Consider the following 22,117-nt stretch of genomic DNA (forward strand, 5'->3'; position numbering starts at 1 on the left):
CTTATCTTGGTTGCGTCTTTAGGAGTGACCAGATGCAAACAGATAGCAATAGTTAAAGGAAGTCACTAATCCTAAGCCAGGCCCCAGGGAGCAATGTGCACCCCGCTCTGGTCTGTTCAGCAGAGCCGAGGCACCAGGAGCAGCTCTGGGGCACACTGACCCAAGGCTTACCGAGCGTCTGCTGGTTGCGAACCCCACCGATCACCACGCAGATCTCTGCTGGCACGTCTCCTGGCCCATCTTTTATATTCTTCTTCGAATCTTTGGCATCATCCTGCCAGATCACCTCTTCGATGTAGTCATCTGGTACCTCTGTTTTCACCTTCACCTCAGTCATCATTCCAGCCTCTTCACTGGGTGAGGACTGAGATGTCACCGAATCGGAGCCCTCTGCTTTTGGGCTCCGTGGGCTCCTCTTCAAACACTCCCTGAATGGGGGGAAAAGAAGAGAAACCATGAATTCTCATTTTCAAACACTCACATTTAATGAGTGGGAATTCGGTAAAGATATTTTTGTTTAATGCAATTATTTTAAAATGTGGCTTATTTCAAAATATGGTTAGGTATGGGTGCCACTCATATAAACAAACAATAATTACATAATAGTAAACAATTAAAACTTAACCAGACAAAAGTAGTAAAACCACTTGCCAGGTATGAAAATAACCTTACTCATCACTAACAACACTATCAGTCAAAACCAGCCCAATTCAGTGAGCAGGAGCACAGAACTTCAGATGGCTCCTAGAAGGTCCACGACAACAACTCCAGCAGTCCAAACAATGACTATCGTGCCAAAAGTAGTCCACACATGCAGAGGAAACATCATTTGCTCCCAACATTTGTAATTTGGAGCTATCTCTGCCCCTGTGCATTCCTGCATGCGTTAATCTACTGTTGCATCTTCTCTTAAACCTTCAAAGCAACCTAACTCTCATCCTGTGGTATTCACATGGCCTTATTTAACATATACAGTGATGATCAAAGAGGTGATATAGAGTGATGATCATACAGCATGATAACAACTTCTATGGAGGCTATTAATTTATGGGCAGATGCAAGTATTAAAGATGACAGGGAAAGTGTAGTGGGCAGGGAAAGATGGAGGAGGAAAGGATTTAGGAGCAGATGAACAAAATAGTGAGAAAAAACAAAATTAACAGAAGAAAAGAATCAAAACAAAATACATAAATTCCCAGACCCCCTAAGAAAAGGAAGGAACCTGGACAACCAAAAGCTGCAAGGCAATACCAGCAAATTCAAATGTGCTGAGGTGGCAAAAAACAAAGGGATTTAGAGCACATTAGACAAAGACCAAGTATTAACCCAGTGTAGCTCCTTTTCCAAATGCGCCATCCCATCCTTCTTTATGGGCTCCTTGTTTTCAAGACTGACTATTAATAAATTGTAACATGCAATGCAAAAATAAAATAATTGCTGGTTCAGTCTGCGCAGAAATCAGAAGAACTAAATTTATAACAATATCCTAGACTAGACAGAACGTGAGATTTTAAAGAGTATGAGACATATTTAGAGTCATATTAACACTGGGAACAGCCAGCAGTGTTTGAAAAAGTTATAAGCGGAAGTAATAGACAAAATTAAGTGAAAAATAGGCTGAACTTATGGATTGGAGTTATTAGACCATGCAATGGCAAAAAAAGGAAGTAAATCCCATTGCTTGGAACACTATAGGAAGTCAGAACAAAGCATAAATTAACATGATATAAAACTAACTCCTGCAACGCTTTCAGATTCTGGTTATGAAGCTGGAAGACAAATCCAAATGTTGCAACTGCAGAAGGCGCTCAGTGGGTAAGCCTGGGAGGCTGGAGATGAGAGGAGCAGATGAAGGAAGAGAACAATCTTTTGCAGTAATTACTGCACAACCTCCTACACAGACATGTAGCTGCTATTTCAGAATGGGTCAATCACATCGTATCACCAGATATTTTATTATTCATCGTTTCATTCTCATTATGGAATGAAATGTGCAATTAATAGCCCCTAAACAGAGAGAATTAGCCTTGACCTGCCTCCCCACTCATTCCCATCCTCCTCACACATGCTTCCCCCCATGCTCCCAAAATCATCCAGGGCTTTTATAAGTGAGAAAGATGAATTAAGACAGAGAAAACGTGGCTGAAAATTGGAAGTTCTTTATGGTAATATTATTGGACGTCCAAGAAGGTCCATCAGTCTTACCAGACAGCAACATGGCTGAGTGCCCGCTCCAAAGCCGAAGCAAAGGCAGCAGCCAGGAGTGAGAGTGAAAAGGGTAGGATCAATTGTAAATCAATCAGACCAGGAAGGTGTGAAATGCAAAACACTGATAAAGGCAGCAAAAGCCACGGGTTCTGGGGATGAAAATCCCTCCCTTAATGGGGGAAAAGGAGGAAGACCAAAATCAAAGCACTACAATTCTCACTGTTAGGCAGAAAGGTAAAAGCAGTCAGTAAAAGCCGGTTTTGACCTAAAATGAAGGCGAAATGGCTCAGTTATTGATGGCACAGCAACCTGTACTTGCCAATCCCAGACAGAACAACATAAAAATCAATGCAGGAGCTAAGTGATGTGGAATTAAAAGCTTATACAGCTAGCAGTGAGACTAAGGATAGTGCTTTCTGAGCAGATCATAAGTTTGGTGGGAATAACAGAGATATTCTGACGGTGCCCAGCTTTATGTCACATTCAGACAAAATTTATCAGCAGTACATGGTCCAGAGAGAGCAACAGGCCACATGCTGTAAGGCAAAACGCTATCCTCAACCTGTAGTGCTCCTGAGCAGAGGTATTTCCACAGAGCTTCCCAAGTGGTTGATTTGAGGCAGACTTATTCATCGTGCTCTGGAATTAAATTTAAAACCATTGCTGCTAAAATTTACTGCTGACTGAAGGAGGTGTGGGGGATGGAGAGCAATGACTGTGAAAGGGACACCAAAACCAGTGATCCCAGTGGCTCTGTCAACTGGACCTGCACAAGCCGAGTAGTTTCAGCGTAGCAAAATGTGTCCAGGAACATGGTGACCTCATGGACATGAACCCAGTGCTCACCCACAGCCCCCCAGGCAGGTCGCTCTGCAGCCACAGAGCCACGCTGTGGCTGAAAGGACTAACGTGACTTCTGGATACATGTGTGAGAGCAGAAAGATGTAACATGGAGGTGATTTTTTCTTTGCACAAAGCTGCGGCAAAGCCAGCTCCAGTGCACTGCAGACAGGTTGAACTCCCTTGTTTTTAAAAGGTGATTAGCAAAGCTGGAGAGGGTTCAAAAAGAGGCACTCAAATGGTTCAAGACTGGGAAAAAATGCTTTATGACTTTATAAGACCAAACAACTTCATGCTGCTTCTCATGCCAAAAGGCAGACTGAGAGATGATTTGATTGCAGCGTATTATAATCTTCATGGGGAGAAAATACTGTCTTTCCTTAATTTGGCAGGGAAAAGTAGAGAGAGAGCTCATCACTGGAAGCTGGAAACAGTTGAAATGAGGCATAAAATGTGAGCACTGATGGTGGTCCACTGGAACAACCATTTTCCAAAGGATGTGCTCAGGCAGAACAAAACTCTCAAAGGCTCCAAAACCCAGGGCATCTGCATCTGGCCAGCCCCAGGTTAGGGGGCTCGGTACACATGTGCTGGCCAGAGGTACACAGGTGCCCGACTTAGTGGCCAGAAGCTGCAGGAAGATGTAAGCAAGTAGACCAGACTAATGGACTCTCTGAAACTTTGCTCCTGACACTCACCAACCTTCTGGATCCATCTCTGCCAAGAAAGTAGCTTCCCAGTTGGGAAGTCTGCTCTTAGGTGGGACCTAAATCTGCAAGTATTAATTAAAAGCAATCCATTCCTCTGACATTGCCCCATATGTTACAATCCTGATCAGATACTCGATGTAGAGGAAACCAGCCCAAAATGTTTTTGCAACTGACTTCTGCATGATTTTGGAGCATGGAAGCTCTGAGAGAAGCCCACAAGCCCTCTCAAAAATAATAATAATTTAAAAAAAGCAGCGCTACTGGATTTTCAGAATCAAGACCCTCTCTGTCTTCTGACACTTTCTAGGAGCAATGAGAGCAGCAGCTAGCAGATGTACCCAGGGAAGTGAAGCTACAGCCCCCAGTGCTTCCCGTCGAGCACCCCGGCATCGCCTGCACGGTGACCCTGTGGTGAGGTCTATGCACAGCCACGTCCCGCTCACATGCCACATCTAGGGAATAAATGATGAACACTAACTACACGAGATTTTTTTCAGTATATATATATGCTCCCACCCCTGCTGCCACAGCCCCAGGACACACCTTCACCTCCAGCAGCCCGAGGTGCTGGTGTTTTACTGCGTAAGCCAGATCCTGTTTCAGAGCACTGAGGGCTCCAGAGCCCAGACTACACAAGCCAAAATGCAGAGAATGCCACCCCAAACACAAGCACGCTGCAAGGAAATGCTGTGTTGTGTTTCCCTTGTTGAGCTGCATGTGGCTGGAATTAGTCCCACACCCCTGACAGCAAATTTATCTTCTTCATGACTGTTGCTGTTTTGCTTAAGAAGGAAGAGCTGTGTTCTTCTATTACTCTTATAATTTCATATCCCACAGATATTTTCCAGCTACTGGCTGATGCCAAGCTTTAGCCAAGCTTCAGCTGCAGATTCACCCGAGCTAAATATCCACAGGAGCACAATGGTTTTGCAAAATACCTTCACATAAATGTAACTGAAGGGCAACACGGTCCCAGCCCACCTTCCCTCTCCTACGGATGTGCCAGCAGGGGACAGAGGAGCCAGCAGACTGGGATTACTTCACATGATGTGTGACGAGGGCCCTGAAAACAGCTCCTGACAACAGCAGGTGAAGGCAGCAGCCCCCTCCTATCTTCCCTGGTACTTCTACATCCACAGATTGAGAATATCTTCCTCATTTTTACTCTTACAGCCTCTGAGGGACTGACAGTAAGGCTACGTGGGATAACTTGTCTCAAGACCACAAAACAAGATCTTGACTTGGGTGGTGGGGCTGACTTGCAAATAGTGGCAATGAGAGTGGTCCCTAAGGGCACAGCAACGATCACCATTTTCATGGTGACTGTCCAGTGACAGACTCAATCTGCTTGGAAACAGCAACCAAAAAGCTCCCCAGGCATGAAGACCCAGGCATGAAGGTCCCTCTTCAGGCCAGGAGTAGCAGGGCTGACAGACGGCTGCTGTTATAGATCCACCTTGACAGGAAGGAGGCAGAAGTTGCATAGGTGGTCTGGAAATCCACTTAGTTGGCTTAGTAATCAACATGGTCTTCTACATCCATCTCCCACCACTTAGCCATCAGCGCGGCAGGGGACTGTGAGCTGCACTTGAAAAAGAAACAGGACCGTGGTGCTACTTCATCCAACAGCGCAGCACTGAAAACACTGGGCTCAGGCCTGGCTCTCAGACAGCTCACTTGATGCCTCCACCGGGGGCCATGCAGCTTTGGAGAGAGATGAGGAGGCACCAATGGTGAAAGATGGCTTTCCTGGCAAGCACTGGCACCATCCGTGGAGGCCCCTTTCTTCTGCTCTCATGTGAAGTTCAGCCAGTGCTCCTGTGACTAGATCAAAATTAGGATCAGTCCAGGCTTCTTGGGTCTGAGGTGATGTCACGAAGAACTGAATATAATTGTCTCTTGAGACCAGGGGAAGGAGGGCTGAAGATCCATGTGGGACAGCAGAGTTTGAAACCTCCAATTGTGGCTTTAAAAAACTCTACAAACACCTCACAGCAAACTGGTAGAGAAAAAAGAGTAGACATTGGAAACTTCAGATAGGATGGAGAGGGGGAGTACTGCAGGTCTGTGAGGAGCCAAAGAGACATGACCCAGTAAAGCATAATTTCTTCATTACCCCTCTGGTCCTAGGATGTTGCATCCCTTGCAAGTCTTCAAAACTGCACTTGCTGTGTGTTATGCAGCGTTTTGCTTTCCCTCGTTCCAGACAGGTCAAAGGGTCTCCATGTAAAGAAGGAGAAAGCAGCAGCAGATCCAGAACATTTCCCAGAAAATTCCCTTGAGAATGACAGTAACTGAGAACATGCTGCCTGACCTTCAGTTAAGTCAAGAATTGGTATTATGACCTGGAAGAAGTAATCCTCACCACGAACCAAAAAGTGACTGTGTCTCCAAATGTTGTGACCATGAGGCAGAGAGCTCATGCTGTGCCAACACTGAGACCAGCTCCATCTTCTGAATTCCTGCAGGGCACTGCTGGGTAACACACAGGTACCAAGAATGTGGTCAGAGCCTCCACTTGGTGGAGACAGCAGCGCACAAGAACTAAGGGACAACTTCCCGTGAGTCAGATTCCACTCCTGGGTACCTGCATCCATCCCACTCATGGTGGCTCTGAACTGTACAGTGTTCAGGTGTGGCCTTCCACAGATCCACTGCAACTCCCTCTATTAAGTCCAGCCTGCATTTAACATCCATGGCGTATCTCCTGGGAAAAGGACATTCTTCAAAGTACTGTTTGCATATGACAAAAACTCCTCAGAGAAATGAGACCAGAGATTAGCAGAGTGCATAATCTGCTAACTTCCTTCCACTGGGTGCTAGTTTAGACCCTACCTCCTTCCACAGGGTGTGTTTAAATTCTTCTCCATGTCTTTGAGCTCTCCTGGGTAATACCAATCTCCTTTACTACTTATTGTCTTGTCTTTACTAAGCTGTGGAGCTTGGAGATCCAAGAGGCTTTCCCTTGCTGAGGAGAGGAGGCACAAACCTTAGGATCACACACTGCTCACATCATTGCTCAACGCATGCTCCTACTGGAGCTCCTTCCTTCCCAGAACACAGGCCCTATGGATTTTAAACATTAAAGAGGCAAACAAACATTGTACTTGTATGTGTCACTCCTCTATGTAACTAGGCCACAGAGCCAATTACCGTATTACCAGCTCTACCATCTCACAATGCTCATTTCAACATTGCTGCTCGCTTTGATCATCAGACTTTCATCTTCCAATGACGTTACAGCCACTTTCATGACAAATACAAGCATGTGAAGGCAGAAGAGATTTAAGGAGGCTTGTTTAAGAGTCATCACGGGGATTTGGACAGCTACAGGTAGATATGTGTTCTGGGACCCATTTAGGTACAGCTACAATAGCTCCTGGAGGCCTGAGGCTTTACACAGCCAGATGATGCAACCACAAACTATGGACAAGTGACTGCACAAGTTGCACGGTTTGGGCTATAAAGCCAAGTAGTCCAGGTGATGCCCCAGGGACAGCAAAACAAGGAGCAATGGTAGGAGCTCTCCCAGGTGGGAGGACAGAAAGGAAATGGGCAACTCTTTGCAGCTGTCTCCTCTGCACCGTAACACTCTCAGGATGTGGCCAGAGGCTTCCAGCCCATCTCCTGCCGAAGAAGGAAAAGGAGGGGAAAGAGGTGCAAACCAAAGAGCTGCAATATGGTGTCGTTTTTATCTTTGGAGAGCGTTTCTTCCTGGCTGTGATAAGCGGAACCGGCAATGACTGAAAGCAAATGGGATCAGTCAGCTGCTGCAGCCAGAAGAAACTCGCATTTGCAGTTTGCTTTTTCTGATCTGGAGTAGCATTCTCATAAATAATGAAAGTGACTAAAAGCTACTTAAAAAACACACACTCCTCCCTTATGAAAGAATGAGAAAAAACCTCAATTACAAAAGGACATTTCTTCCAGCTAGGAATAATTTGTCATGTAATTCTCTGAAGACAGCAACAGAAACATGCATGCTCTGTGCTCCCTTTTGAGTGATCTGTGATTGTATATGTACTCAGATGGCTTCTAATGAGGCTATTTTTATAGCGCATATCCTGCTGAGCTTTTGGGGAGGAGCAAAGTGAGATCAGTGGAGACTCAGTTTTCAACGTCAGCTCCTGTGTGTTTTCTCCTGAAAAGGAGAGGAAAAGGAAACAAATGAGAAGGACATAGTCTGAGTCAACACCTACAAACAAAGCTCTTCCTCCCCAGCAGCAAACATGAAGCATCTTCTTTTTTTCCTTTTTTTTTTTTCCTGGACACCACTCAGGCTATTAGAACCTAGCCACGTCAGTACGTCACTAATGCCTTGATATTGATGATGGCGATATCTAACTTCCCCTTGGGAAAGCATGATGTGTCCTCTTTTACACTACTAAAATACACACTTGTACAGTGCTTGGCCTGCTCTTCTGGTCTGCAGGACCAAAGAGGTTCAGAAGAGCAGAGTAATTGGGACCATGAAGTGGACACTTGAAAGGCCATGCTTTGCAGAGCCCACTGAGATAACGTCACCCGTATGACACTACAGCTTGCCTTCTCAAAACCAACAGGCAGCTCGCTCATCTCATGCCTTATCAAAAGGCTTCAGCTGTCAGAAATGAAAGCAGGCAAAAAATGTAGTGCTGAAAAAACACTGGGCTCAACTTACAGACCTCTGCCATGGTTTTCAGAGTCAGAAGGTTCCTGCCAGGACTGGAGCTAAGAGAAGTAGAATGGACAGAACAGCTGGTAATGAACTCTCAGTTTACATGGAGATGATGAAAGCAGAAAAACAACAATTTAAAATGAAAATTTGCTTGATTGACAAATGATTTATGGTGCCCTTCCTACCCCCTCTTCTTAGCTCTCGTTTGCTCCCCAGGGCAGCCCCACTGTGTGGGCACCATGCCTTGCATGGGGAGGAGAGAAGTGGAGTGGGTCAGAAAGCAGGGGAACTGCCTGGTGTCCTCCACCAGGGCCACCTCTTTCACAGATGTTACGGGGCAAAAAGGCTTTCAAGTTTAGGGTTAAAAGAGAGAAAAGATGGGGCTACGTGTATTTTTTTCCAGTGACACAGCTGAACATTTTGCTTCTAGTTTCGATGCTTCCTGCTTCAAATTTTCCCTCACAGCAACCAACCTACTCATCCAACCCAACCTCCTGAGCTCTAGAGCTGTTCCTCTGCCAAAAGCACACCTGCAGTTTGATCTAGTGCCTCTCTTCTATGGAGGCTGCCTTGATTTTGATGTGCAAAGTTCTGGAGTAACAAACACATTTCTGGGTCTCTCCTATGAGTCATTATCCTCCAAAATAAGTACCATATCTCCAGCATGGATAGCTCGCTCTGGTCATTGAGTCATGCTCCAATTGGTTTGCCAGAAAAGAGATCCTCTTACTGGGAATCTCCCCTCCATAGGAGCAAGCAACCTCTCCTGATGTCTCTTGAATGAAGTAAAGTGAACACACTTCCTTAATGCATACTGTACACACATTTAAATATACCTTACAATTCTTTCCAGAAGTGTTTGGGAACCCATCCACGTTTTGAAGCACAGATACCAGAGAAGGAAGAAGAATGCCAGCAGCACTCTTAGTGGTAGCACCATATGCTGGTGGCACCACATGCTACTGCACGTTGATAACACGAACTCCTGGTAACGGATCAGCACAGGAAGGTCATGGTCACTACCGTTCCCCCAGGAGATTTCAGTTCTTTTCAGAATCACCAAGATGCCATTGCATATTCTCAAAGTGTGGGTACAACCTCTGAAAGCAAACATTACAAGAAGAACCTGTATACTCTAGTTCTCTGAAATCATTTTGGGGAATTGGAACTCCTCCTACCTCCATCAGTGGAGGAGCAAAACTTGCTGAAAAACAGAAAAAATTAAAAAAAAAAAATGGGTCAGAGCCCATGCAACATGCTCATGTGAACCTCATGCTTCGAGGACTTCAAGGTCGCTGCTTGGAAGTGTTACTTCAAATCTCTCTGCTTGCTTCATTCAGAGTCCTATGGGCTGTATCCTTGGTCAGCCAGAGGGTTTGCTTCACCAGGCTGGTGCACCCACCCTGTGCCAGAGATGACTTTTTGGAATGCAGTAATCACTTACAAACTAACCAAAATAAGCTGAGGCTAACCAGGATTAATGTGCAACTCTCAGGGGCTTTGAGACCCATCCTGCAAATTTAGCAATTAGATTTGAGGAGATCACATTAATTGGACATGCAAAGATAATTTCTGAGGTAAGAAATACAGCCCAAAACCTTGTCCTTTCCTGGGACACATCCAAGTTTTCTGCTTTTCCCTCCAAAAACAAACTAAAATCAGAGTGTGACACCACATCCTTCTGCAGGCAGAAATACAACAGTAACTGCCATTTAGGCAACCCTGGAAAAACGTTGCTCAATAGATACCACAGCTGTCATGGAGTTCATAAATTCAGAATAACCTAAGAGCTTTTTAGAAGAGAGATGCATCAAGTTGGATCACTACCTGCCTCAGATGGCAGCCAGCCATCAGAGAGAGGCAACATCAGCCAAAAAGAGAGGCAATAACTTTCAAAAACACCAAACTAACTAATCCAACACATGGCATGGTGGTAATCATGCATAGCATGATCAGCACCACGAGGACCCCAGGGACCAACTAACAGCACAATCTCAAGAAAGCATCAACTGAAGTGATTTCCAGTGTTCTAGCCTGATTGTTGCACCATCATGTTCTGAGCTTTACGTAGTGATCCTAACCTCGACCGTCACCATAATTTAACTGACTGCAGAACACATATGCCTGCATTTAGCAGGAATCCCCCAATGCAAAAAAGAAGAAATTCTTAACAGGAATATGTGTTCATCTGCTCAGAGAGTTCTTATGCATGCTGTATCAACAGCTTTGTAGCAGTGAGGGTCTCAAGACATAAAAGAAATAAAATGTTTCTGAAGAGATAACACCATAAATGAAAAAACTGCTAAAATCTAAGGAAAACATACAAACAAAGCAGCATACTTTTTTTTTTTTTTTTGAACATTCTTGGTCTACTAAAACACACAACCTTTCCTAACAACAAACTGCTTCAGTAAGTGTAAGAGAAATTTAATTGTGTGTTCGTTCCTCCAGGGATGCTCAACAGCTCCAAAGCTCCAAATCCTTCAGAACAGGTAAATTACAGGACCAAATCAGGCTGCCTCTCCTCTAGAAAATAAACATTAAAATACAAACATGAACAATAGTAAAGAGCCACAAAGAATTCCTAAGTTATTAGCAAAACAAATTCCCTTAAGTCCTTATTAGGAGTATCTTGAGGATGGTTTGAAAAGGGAAGTCTAACCAAATTAAAAAAAATAAAAATGGGCTTATCCAACAAGAAACAAACGCTCAGTGTTTGCCAAAAGCAAAAGAATTCAGTCTGATAAAAACTGTGACATACAAATGATGCAGGTTAAAAACTAAATTTAAGATGATAATAGAATAGCTGCCAGCGTCTTTAAATTTTCAAGCGTGGAAATGTCAACAGAGACAAAGAAATTCAGGGAAAAACAAAGAGAATAGATTAAGGATTTATTTATATCAGCGAAAGAGCTCTATGTTGCTTGACTAAGAAATGACTGAGGGGGTGACAACTGTCTGCAGACCTCCATAGGTCCCCCGACACCACCAGGAGAAGCTCACACCAGACTGCCGTGGACCCATGGGTGAGAGCATGACACAGCACGGCCGTGAGAAGAATGGGATAAAATGAGCAAACAGAAGAGACGGCCAGAAAAGGAGACAGGACCTCGGGACTGGAAGAACTCCTCAGCTGGGGAGTGATACAAATGAGGTGGCAGATGTCCTGTTGCTGGAGATACACACGCATTTAAAGTAAACAAGATAGAAGACTATAAGCTCTTATCAGAACAACCACAAGCTGGCCACGAGAGCAAATGACCTAAGAAAAATTATGTCCTGGTAACTTAGCTTTGCCCAAGACAATATTGCTACTGCGTCTCATGAACTTCACATCTCCAGAAAGACACATTTCTCCACCTCAAGCCATCAGAGGCTTTCCTGGGTCTGGCTTGGCAAATTGGCATGGATTATGCAGAGAACATGTCGGTTCCATAGGCACTGGGATGCATCTATGCACTGTTGTCTCATCTTTTACGTGTACACCTACGGCACCTTGACCTTGATCTGTGTTTCAAGGAAAGCGGCATAGGTTTCCCACAGTTTTTGTCTTCATCACAGCACAGAACTTAACACCACTGTCCACTTTTCTTAAATCAGCTAGTGGGGATTTCTGGGGGGTTGGTTTGTTCCTTTTTGGTCGGCTGGTTGGTTTGTTTGCACCTTTTTGAAGATGGCTAGTGAGAATCCTTCAGAGAGCACCAAGACTTACTAAATACCTTGCCTGGTTATTAATACTTTGTCTCTTTCTGATGCAGGATCAGGGTATCTTAAGCTCTTCTGGGACTGAAAATCCCATGGGTGGCCTTGTAAAGGAAGGGGAAACAGTTTAAATACTTTGGCTTCTTAGAAACACTCACACACATCCCTTCGTGGGGTGCAGAACTTTCTTTAGAGGTTCAGAGAACCATGTCCCAGGGATGCCCACCCATGCTTGGCCACTCCTGGAGATCCTCCTCCCTGAAAGCTGGGGACATGGTGAGGACTGGTCAGGTGGGAGAGGAGCCTGCAGAAGAGATGGTGCCATCCCTGGCAAACCTCCCTTTGGGTTAAAAGAGCTGCAAATGAAGATGTGTCTGCAAAGGACAGAATGCACAGAGAGGGAAGGAGGAGAAAAGATACCACCAGTAAGGCAAAGGAGCAAAGTAGGTGCAAGAATGTCTTGGCACCTTCTCCTCCAGGTGGAAACATCTTACTGAAATAGTCTTATTTACACATCTTATTGAAATCACATAATTCTTGAAGAGGTAAAACTACAAATTAAAATCTGGTGAAGAGAAACAAAGCAGCACATTTAGTACTTTCCAGCTATCTTGGTCTATTAAAACACACAACCTTTCCTGACAACAATCTTCTTGATAAAGACCAAAACTGCCAGAGCACCTAAGCACCACAGCTTGCTCTGACATGTTAGGGAAAAGTGCACCACGTCAGAGCTGGGAGACCTCGACATCCCAGCCAAAGGAGCCGCTGGAAATGCTCATGTCCCGCACAGCCCTTCTGCTGAAGCTTCACCTCCAAGAAAGCTCCCACCGTCTTTGGGACCCTTACAACAGTGCTGGGAAATGCTGCAGTAACTACAGGACCCATCCAGGCTCTCACAGCCAGTTCACAGACCCAGCGGGTCTGGGATTTACCTCCGTTTGGGGAGTGAAGCAGGATTTTCTGCACAGCTACATCTGTGCTGCAAGCGGGTTCCCCGGCTGGTGACAGCCCTCGTGCAGACGGGGGCTGAGCTTCCAGCTGGCTCCGTTCCCTCCGCAAACAGATGCAGTTCCTATATCAGGGTCTGATTTATTCAGCAGGAGTCTCACACATTAAGTGTAGTTAAGTCTGAAAACAAATCTAATGACTTTAAAATAAATAGCCAACGGAGGACTTGAAACTAAAAATCTTCCTTCCTTTGACACCCACCACATAAACAGTAATAATTATATAAAACCGTGTCTAACACATGACTACACAAGGCTCTGGTGACCAAGAAAAGCACACGCTGCTTGTCAGACATAATTGCACATTTGGTTTTTCAATTATTTCTTGTCGAGATCCAGAGCCCACCATCTGAATGCTGACATTAATTATTGGTAAGCAGTTTGCCTTGTGATGGTGTCGTGAGGATTCCCAACAGCCACCCTGAGGTCCGCAGCCCTACAAGGCTGGCGTGCAGATAGCGAGTGAATCCAGATCTATTTCCCTTGCTCAGGAGGGGCTTCAGGAGAAGGTTAAAGGAACTTTCCACAGACAGCAGCAGGGTAACTGATCCCCCGGAAACATCTCTCATCCAGAAGAGAGACCCACATCACCATGGGTGACCCAGGTGAGCCTTGTCTCCTAGAGATGACATCCTCCATTTGAGCTCCTGAATGCCACTCGAGTGCCCAGCTCTTGACAATATGCTCCAACAGCTCCAACAGCCCATCATGCAAGAAAACTTAAACTGCATGAAGTTCAACAAGGCCAAGTGCCGGGTCCTGCACCTGGGGTGCAATAACCCCAAGCAGAGCTATAGGCTGGGAGAGGAATGGTTGGAGAGCTGCCAGGCAGAGAAGGACCTGGGAGTGATGGTGGATAGTCGGCTGAATATGAGCCAGCAGTGTGCTCAGGTGGCCAAGAAGGCCAACGGCATCCTGGCTTGCATAAGAAGCAGTGTGACCAGCAGGGCTAGGGAGGTGATCGTCCCCCTGTACTTAGCTCTGGTGAGGCCGCACCTCGAGTACTGTGTTCAGTTTTGGGCCCCTCGCTACAAGAAGGACATCGAGGTGCTTGAGCGGGTGCAGAGAAGGGCGACGAAGCTGGTGAGGGGCCTGGAGAACAAGTCCTACGAGGAGCGGCTGAGGGAGCTGGGCTTGTTCAGCCTGGAGAAGAGGAGGCTCAGGGGTGACCTTATCGCTCTCTATAGGTACCTCAAGGGAGGCTGTAGCGAGGTGGGGGTTGGTCTGTTCTCCCATGTGCCTGGTGACAGGACGAGGGGGAATGGGCTTAAGTTGAGCCAGGGGAGTTTTAGGTTAGATGTTAGGAAGAACTTCTTTACTGAAAGGGTTGTGAGGCATTGGAACAGGCTGCCCAGGGAAGTGGTGGAGTCACCATCCCTGGAAGTCTTCAAAAGACGTTTAGATGTAGAGCTTAGGGATATGGTTTAGTGGGGACTGCTAGCGTTAGGTCAGAGGTTGGACTCGATGATCTTGAGGTCTCTTCCAACCTAGAAATTCTGTGATTCTGTGATTCTGTGTGATTCTGTGAAAAAAGAATCCTTATCGGCTTTTAATTTCCTACCTTTTAATTTTGTTGACTGCCTCTTTTTTCTTGCAAAAGGGAAAAAAAGAAGTCTCTGATCTACTCCTTTTCTGGAGTGTTCAATAACATGCACAGCTTTGTCATGTTGTCTCTTAGTTGTCATCTTCTCCAAGGCAAACAGCCATCTCTCGCTCCCTTAAAATAAGAGTTTTCCTATGCTCCTAACAATTCTCCTTGGTTTTTAAAATATCCCATTAACAAGCATACAGTGAGGTACAGGATCCACATACAAGTTAATAAGGTAGGAAACAGTGCGCTTTCTGCCACCACTAATTCTCAGCTGAAAATGGCTGCATGCTGAACCAATGTTATTTCAAAGGCAGCAGACAGGCCCAATCAGAGCTATAGAGGTGATAAGATCAGTAAAATCCTGTGCCTTCAGAGCTTTTAACATTTACTTGAAACAGAATAAAATCAATCCAATCCAATAAATAAATAAAAACAGGAGCGGTCCAATACTATGGTCACCACATTAATATCAAGCATGCTATAGTAAAAAAAGTAATAATAAAAAAAATTGTAAAAAGGTAAAGTTGCCCTGGCAACCTTATTTTGCTTATACTTTTTCCTGATATAAATGAATACTTAAAACCTAACATGATAGCTTGCAATTAATGAGACAGTTTCAAGCAGCAACAACCTCAAAAAACAACTACTCTGTATCCCCAGCCATTAGTGGCCTCAGAAGATTTCATCAAATCCAAATTTCAACCTTCAGTCACTGACAGCATTTTTTTTTTAAACAACTGTTTTTTGTTTTTTTTTTTAAATGTTTTTTGAACATCTTTTGTTCAGCCAGGCAGATGCTGAAGTGGATTTTGTTTCCACTTTTCTAAAAGAAAATATGTGATGGCCAGCCTCACGCTCTTTCTCTATGTACATAAAGAGTGATGCTGCTGGAAGCAGTTCTGCCACTGCTACAAGTTTGGGTGCCTGCCTTTGGAGAGGCTCTGGCTCACACCCAAGAGGATGCTCAGGTCCTTAGCCCGAGGGCACCTCCTGCACGCCCAGGAAGGGAGGACATCCACACCAGACACCTGCGAGACATCTGTGTCCACATGAGACTGAGCTCATGGACCAGCACTGCAAAACCCTCCACTGGGAGCTACAAGATCAGATCAAAAGTCAGGATAAAAACTTTGGGGGAAGCAAGCAATGCTCAGCTCCTTAGCCAATTTTCAGCTTTCCTCCCAGTGCTTTGTCCAGGCTAATTCCCAGCATTCTGAAAGCAAGCACTGCTGGTCCTCACTGATGAGCTTTCCCCAGCTGGGAAAACTTAAATTTTCCTTTGCATAAGACATCCGATGCTGGTGCTTGCTCCCCCATGCTGAAATCTGCCCACCGAGCCCCAGCCACCAGGTACCCAAGAGGTGCCCAAAGCCAGGCACCGCCACAGCACCGCAAAATGGCAGTTTCATTTGGAAACCTCGCAAAGGTGGCTGTGGCAGCACGGAGCACCCAGTGCTGCACAGAGCATTTTGGAGATCTCCTTAGTGCTTTTGAGTCTTGGGAGGAAGTAGAAAGGTGTTCCGGAATACCATTAGCAGAGAGATGGTACCACTGGGTAGTGCAGACAGGAGGGCACGAAATACAGCTCCACCTCTGCAGGAGGCCGGCAGTGCCTGGGATCTGGTGCTCGCTGCAAAGGGCCGCACTGAGGACAGGGCAGGTGATGCTGATGGAGGTGACACCAGGACGGGTGTCAAAACCGGCACTGCAATGACTTTTTCCACAGCAGTCAACTGGCTCCTGTTTTCCATTGCCTATCTTCCCCCATCCATGCCGATGTAACCCGCAAACGGATGTAACCCACAAACGTGCCCTGTGTGGGTGGTGGTCCCCTCACCACGTGCTGGCACTTCCCTGACTTTCCTACCAACTCTCGTGGATGTTTCCATTCTCTGTTGCAGCCCTCTCCCCTTCCCACACCATGTGCTCCCCTCCCCTGTATATCTCAGTGCTGACACCGTTTCCAGCCTCACATTTCTCAGCTACTATATCTCCACCTATTTTTACCACAAAACTTTTTAAACCTGGCCGATGAGTTTGCCATGCTGCTGGTGGGCAGCTGACAGGCGGAACCAGCTCACAGGACCACACAAACCCAACCAGCACCAAAGCCATGCCATGCCCTGTCCTCCTGGCACACCTTTCCAAAGAAAACCCAATTAAAATGAATTTCTGTCTGACTGAGAAAGGAAGCTAGGTGGCCAGCTGCCCCTCGGAGATGGAGAAGCACCATCCATAGTGCACCTCCCGCCTCCCAGTGCACCCAGCAAGGAAAGATGCCCCACAGCACCGACGGGCAGGAGGTAGTGAGGCCACAGCATGAACAGCCCCAGCCTCAGCACCTCCCCTGCCTTTGTGCCACACTTTCCTCTGGGCCATGGGCCCTTTCCCCAGCCAGCCTGTGCAGCACGGACTGAAGTCTCCATCAGAGCTGCGTGCTGTGATGGTTGTTGCACCAAGGCATGGCCACAGGGCCCCCCCGTTGCACTCACAAACATCTCCTCGTGGACCCCAAGGCTAGAATTATCTTTCTTGCATCCATTTCTAGCGAAGTCTAAACATGGGTGTATGGCCTCTGCACTCTAACAACTCCCATCTCATTCTCCTCACCACCCATCTCTGAGATGGGGCAGCGCACCCCAGCAGAGCTGCAGCTGCCCACCGTGTCACACCGCAGAAGAGAAAACTGTCACGTACCTGCTGGAAGAGCTCCTCCTCCCAGTGCTGTTGCTCTCGTCGGCCTGTGGGGCAAAACACATTAAAAAAGGCTGTTTAGGTCAAGAAAGGCAAGGCTGTATTCCAACACTTTGGATGCCTTCTGCACCAAAGCCACCTTGAGTTTTTCCATTCTGAGTCACATGCATCCTCCATGTTTAATTTTGGCAGGACGTGTCGTGCACTTAAATCCAAGCAGGTGCACCAAGTTTTCCAGAGACTGAGGCAGGACTTCAGAGACAGCTCCACCAAGAAGGTGATTTTTTGTTTTTATTCCCATCCCCATGATATATCCAAAAACAACTGGTGGAGATCACTTGTGCGATTATTTTGCTGTGCTCTACCAGAAACCTCCCAAGTTTAAAGCAACAATCCATTCTTTGCAGGAGGAAAACAAGGCCAAAATACGCAATTTGCTGGAAGAAAATTCAAAGCATCCAAGCTCAAACAGCCTAAAATTACACCAAAATCCCATAGTGCCTTGCATTTGCTCTGCCGGGCTGGATTGGGCATGGAGGCACTGGGTGTCATCCCAAAGCTCCTCATCCCAAGCCCCGACTCTTCTAAGCCCTGCCCTGCCTGGAGGCCGGGTTGCAGGGAAGGAGCCCCCAGGGGAGCTCCCTGCCCAGACACACCTGGCTCGCCTGCGGGCGGCCCAGTCCTGCCCTCCCGGTCGCAGGAACGGGATGAGCAGGAAGGGGATGAGCGGGAGCCGCCACCTCCTCCCTGCCTCCTTCCTCCAGCTCTCTGATTAGAGGCTTCCTTGGAAAGACAATATTATTCCAAACCCAGAAATTTTATTTCTGAATTTGTGCAAATACAAGTTAAAAGATATTAGCTGCATTTCACATTTTGTGCAAATGGCAGAAACAGGCAATTCATGTGCAGCAGGATGGGGGCTAGCCAACGATTTCGATAAAATAAACCCTTTTTTAATTTAAATGCTAATGCACTGAATTAAAATTTAATAACTGAGGAAATTGAAAAGCCGAGCAGGAATATTGGAAATAAATCCAAGCAGAAACAGCTGAAATTAAAAATTCTAGAGAGTGGGAGGATAGCAGCTAAGCTGTCTTATATGATTACATTTTTTTTTTTTTCAGAACGAAGGGGGGAAGGAAAAAAAATCCTATCTTTGGCTGGCTGTAGGGCAGTAAATCGAGAGTGCTGTGATTTATTGCTCAATTTTCCTGAGGGAAAAAGGCTTTCTTTCATGCTGAAATATTTCATAAATTTCAAGCCAGCATAAATTCTTAATTTAAAAGTTATGGAGGTCACATTTAGTGCACTGGTGCAATTCTGAAATCTTAAAGGAATAGCAACCAAAAAATTACAATTTGATTTTATTTTTCTTAATTCTTTGGATGAAATTTTGTTCAAAGGGATTCTCTGAGTTACACAAGGCAGAAAGGCATCCTGGCTTCTGAAGGTTTCAGAAATTCACTGGAAATGAAGAGATAAAAATCTAATTCAATTATAAAAAGGTATTTTTTTTTATTATTATTGTTAGCCACTTGAGGAATTTCTGTTAAAAAATTTCCTCCCTCCATTGCCTGGGAAAAGCCAGAAGGGAGGAGCTGACAATGTAATTGCTTCTGTTAGATCTCCAATCTTTTGTGAGCACTGATATGTTCATTTGTTATACAGCTGTTCAGCTACAGAAAGGATGTCAGAGCACCCATAATTCAAAGCAATCAATCAAAAATTAATGATTTGTCATGCTTACACAATGGGAAAAAAAAAAAAAAAAGCTTTATGGGTTCCTGCAACTGGTAGATTGCTCAAACCTTCAGGGCATTTTCTAGAAGATTAGATCTGTGTGTACAAAAAAGAAAAAAAGGAAAAAAAAAAAAAAAAAAAAGATAAAAAGGAGACTTTACATAAAGCCAGGCCAAAAGCCTTGTGGGGTGCTATGGCATCAGCATTACCCGAACTCCCCTACAGATCAGTGCCCACCCCTTTGAAGAGCTTTCCGTACAGCCCAGCCTCACGGGCAGCCCGTGAGCCACCTCCCGCGCCCCTCGGTACGAGCAGCCCCAGAACAGGAACGGAGCAGAAAGGCTCCTGAGCTCCAGGAGTCCCCCAGCGCAGAAGCCCAAGCCAAACTCTGCCCTCCCATCACCAGGCTGCACCGCTCCAGCGGCAACACTGTGTGCTATCCACCCAAAATTAAAAGATTTTGGTTTGGGAAGTAGGGAGGTACGTCAGCAGCTTACATCAAGCCTCAAATTCGGAAAATTGTTTGAATTTGCAGTGTTTGTCCTCCATGTAAGCAAGGTATCCTTTAGGTACAAATTCCTTCTTGGAGAGCATGGTGCTGGCAGCGTGCTCCAACACAAAACGTGCCGATAGCCCAGCGCCATACTTTATGCTTGTACACACGTGTACAACCTCTCATCTGATTTACCACCCCGCCCAATACAGACATTGCTCCTTTTCCTACTTGTATCTGGAGTCGAGCAAGTGACGTGCTAGAAACAGGATGGGGCATCCACACTTGAGGCTCAGGACAAACGCGCCCACACGCAAGGCCCAAGTCCAGGCCCGACCCAGGCCCACCTGCGGCATCACCTCGCGATGTGGGCGACCCACAGGCAGCACCAGAAGAGGCAGCACCAGAAGACCCCTGGCAGTTTTACATGTATTATTTACTTCATTTTTTGTTTACCTTCTACGTTTGGTGTGCATTTGCTCTGTTATTTCCCCCTTCTACTTTATTTTTTTAAATGAATTCTAATGACAATTTTTTTGCTTTCTAACTTCTTTTCCTGAGCAATTCATGGGCTGCCCCATCCTAGGCTGCTGCATGTATCAGTGTAAAGGGTGAGACATGCACGAGGAGCACAGAAAGGGAAATGTGATGGTGTGACCACACCAACATTACGTATTTCTGTTTTAAAAGACAAAAAAAAGGAACCACAAAGAGAAGAGAGCTCTCAATCCAGGCAGTTTAACACCAGCCAAGATGCTCTTGGAGGGAAGGAGACCATCTCCCAGCCTGCCCATGTGGAAAAATGCTCAAGATCTCACTGATGGACACCAGTGGCGTGGTTGTTCAGGGGCTGCTGCAAGCTACCAACTGACTTCCTATTTTGGATCTGTCAGACCAAAAGAAGGACATCAGATCCAGGCTGGCTCTCTGAAAGGTTTCTGGATGCTTAAATAAGCCCATCCTCACCAAAGGTGCCACTAGGAGAAACCTTCACACACTGCTCCAGTTTCCAAAGTGGCAAATCTGCTGTACCAGCGTTTTATCTCGGTCGCGACTCCTGAGGGACAGCTCCATTTGGTTCAGCGCCAAGCCCGGCGAAGCCTGGCTGGGGCTGCAGCTACAGGATGGTCTGGGCAGAGGTGACTGCTGCCAGGCTGCTGGTCCCAAACAGATCAAATTCACAAACAACCTCCCTGTCACAGACCTGAGGACTTGAATTTACGGCTTTGGTGCAGGGCTGGGTGGCAGCACACCCTGTGAGCAGCTACCTGCAGGAATGGCCATTGTGGCCAGCCTGAGCCACTTGACACGTGGCTATTTCTGAGCATGGCCAGGCAGTGCCCAGCGACCCGCTCCATGGACAGAGACTGAGCAAGCGCCACCTGGACCAGCCTGAGAAACCAGCACAACAGTGCATCGCAATCCCTGGTGGCACCAGCCAAGCCTCCAGCCCATGGCCCTACCCAAAAGGTTTTTCTTCTCCTCTCCCGCTCAGCTTCGGGCTCACACTCAGCACTGGGAACACGGGGAGATGCTGCACACGTTTCTAAAAATCTGGCTGAAACAAGCTTTTGTTCTTTTATTTTGTAATGAGCTGGATTTAGAATCAAATATTAAGTTTTGATGACTTTAGCAGGTCACACTATTAACCCATATAAAGCAAAATGTTGCTTTTAACTTCTAGAACATCCCATTTAAGGAGCAGAAATATCCCAAGAAAGTTAAAGCAGTGAATTGGTAGAAATCGCCATTCAACCATTGGCAACCAGAACATACTGAAATGGCTGAGAGCAGCTTTCAATGAAGTAGTGTCTTCGGGAATAGGAACGATAAATCGTCTGCACACCAGTTTACCCAGTTAATTTAATTCAGGGACTTCCTCATTTTTACTTGAAAAAGCAGAAGAGCAGTGTTTGCGCCTGCCTGCCAGTCCATGAGCCAGGAAGGATGGGCTCTGCTCGCCTCCACCAGGACATGGAGCTTGGCAACAGAGGCAAGGCTCCTGCTGCATAATTAGTAGCACAGCTTCTTGCGTAAAATAATTTACAATTCAAAATATGATTCCAAAGGTACTTTTGTATGTATCTGGTACGTTTAAGGTAGTTAAACAAAACTAATACAAATAAATATCTATTAAATTAAAATGCATAAAACCAGAATGTGGTTTCTGGCCATATGTTCCTCAATTCAAGTCGTAAGCAAAAAGTAAATCATGAGATAAATAGAAAATGTATCAGTCAACATCTAGCGGGAAAAAGTGTCAAAAATTAGGAGTCCAAGCAGATGTACAACTGACCCCAGAAATGCATGTTTAGAGAAAGGGCTACACTTTTTTGGGAAAAGAAAACACGACATTTTAACAGTTACTGAGAAGCATTAACAACTAAAAAGCATTAAAATGTTAAATGAGATTTCAGACTTAGGCATGGGCTTTCTGTCTGATCACTGAAGTTACCACCACAAACCCTGGGG

General features: G+C 45.8%; 1 protein-coding gene across 12 annotated transcripts in view; it reads right to left on the reverse strand.

Annotated features, from left to right (window-relative positions):
- ZNF618 (zinc finger protein 618) overlaps positions 1-22,117 on the reverse strand; it is a 179,212-nt gene that overhangs the window by 91,633 nt on the left and 65,462 nt on the right. For all 12 annotated transcript variants that reach the window (XM_082775711.1, XM_082775707.1, XM_082775710.1 and 9 more), the window contains exons 2-3: positions 17,416-17,459; positions 172-428 (exon numbers count right to left, since the gene is read on the reverse strand). In XM_082775711.1, coding sequence (XP_082631837.1) covers positions 172-428; positions 17,416-17,459 — 301 coding nt within the window. The remainder of the gene's footprint in view (positions 1-171; positions 429-17,415; positions 17,460-22,117) is intronic.

Source organism: Aythya marila, assembly GCF_965140915.1.
Source record: "Aythya marila genome assembly, chromosome: 19".
Lineage (NCBI taxonomy): Eukaryota > Metazoa > Chordata > Aves > Anseriformes > Anatidae > Aythya > Aythya marila.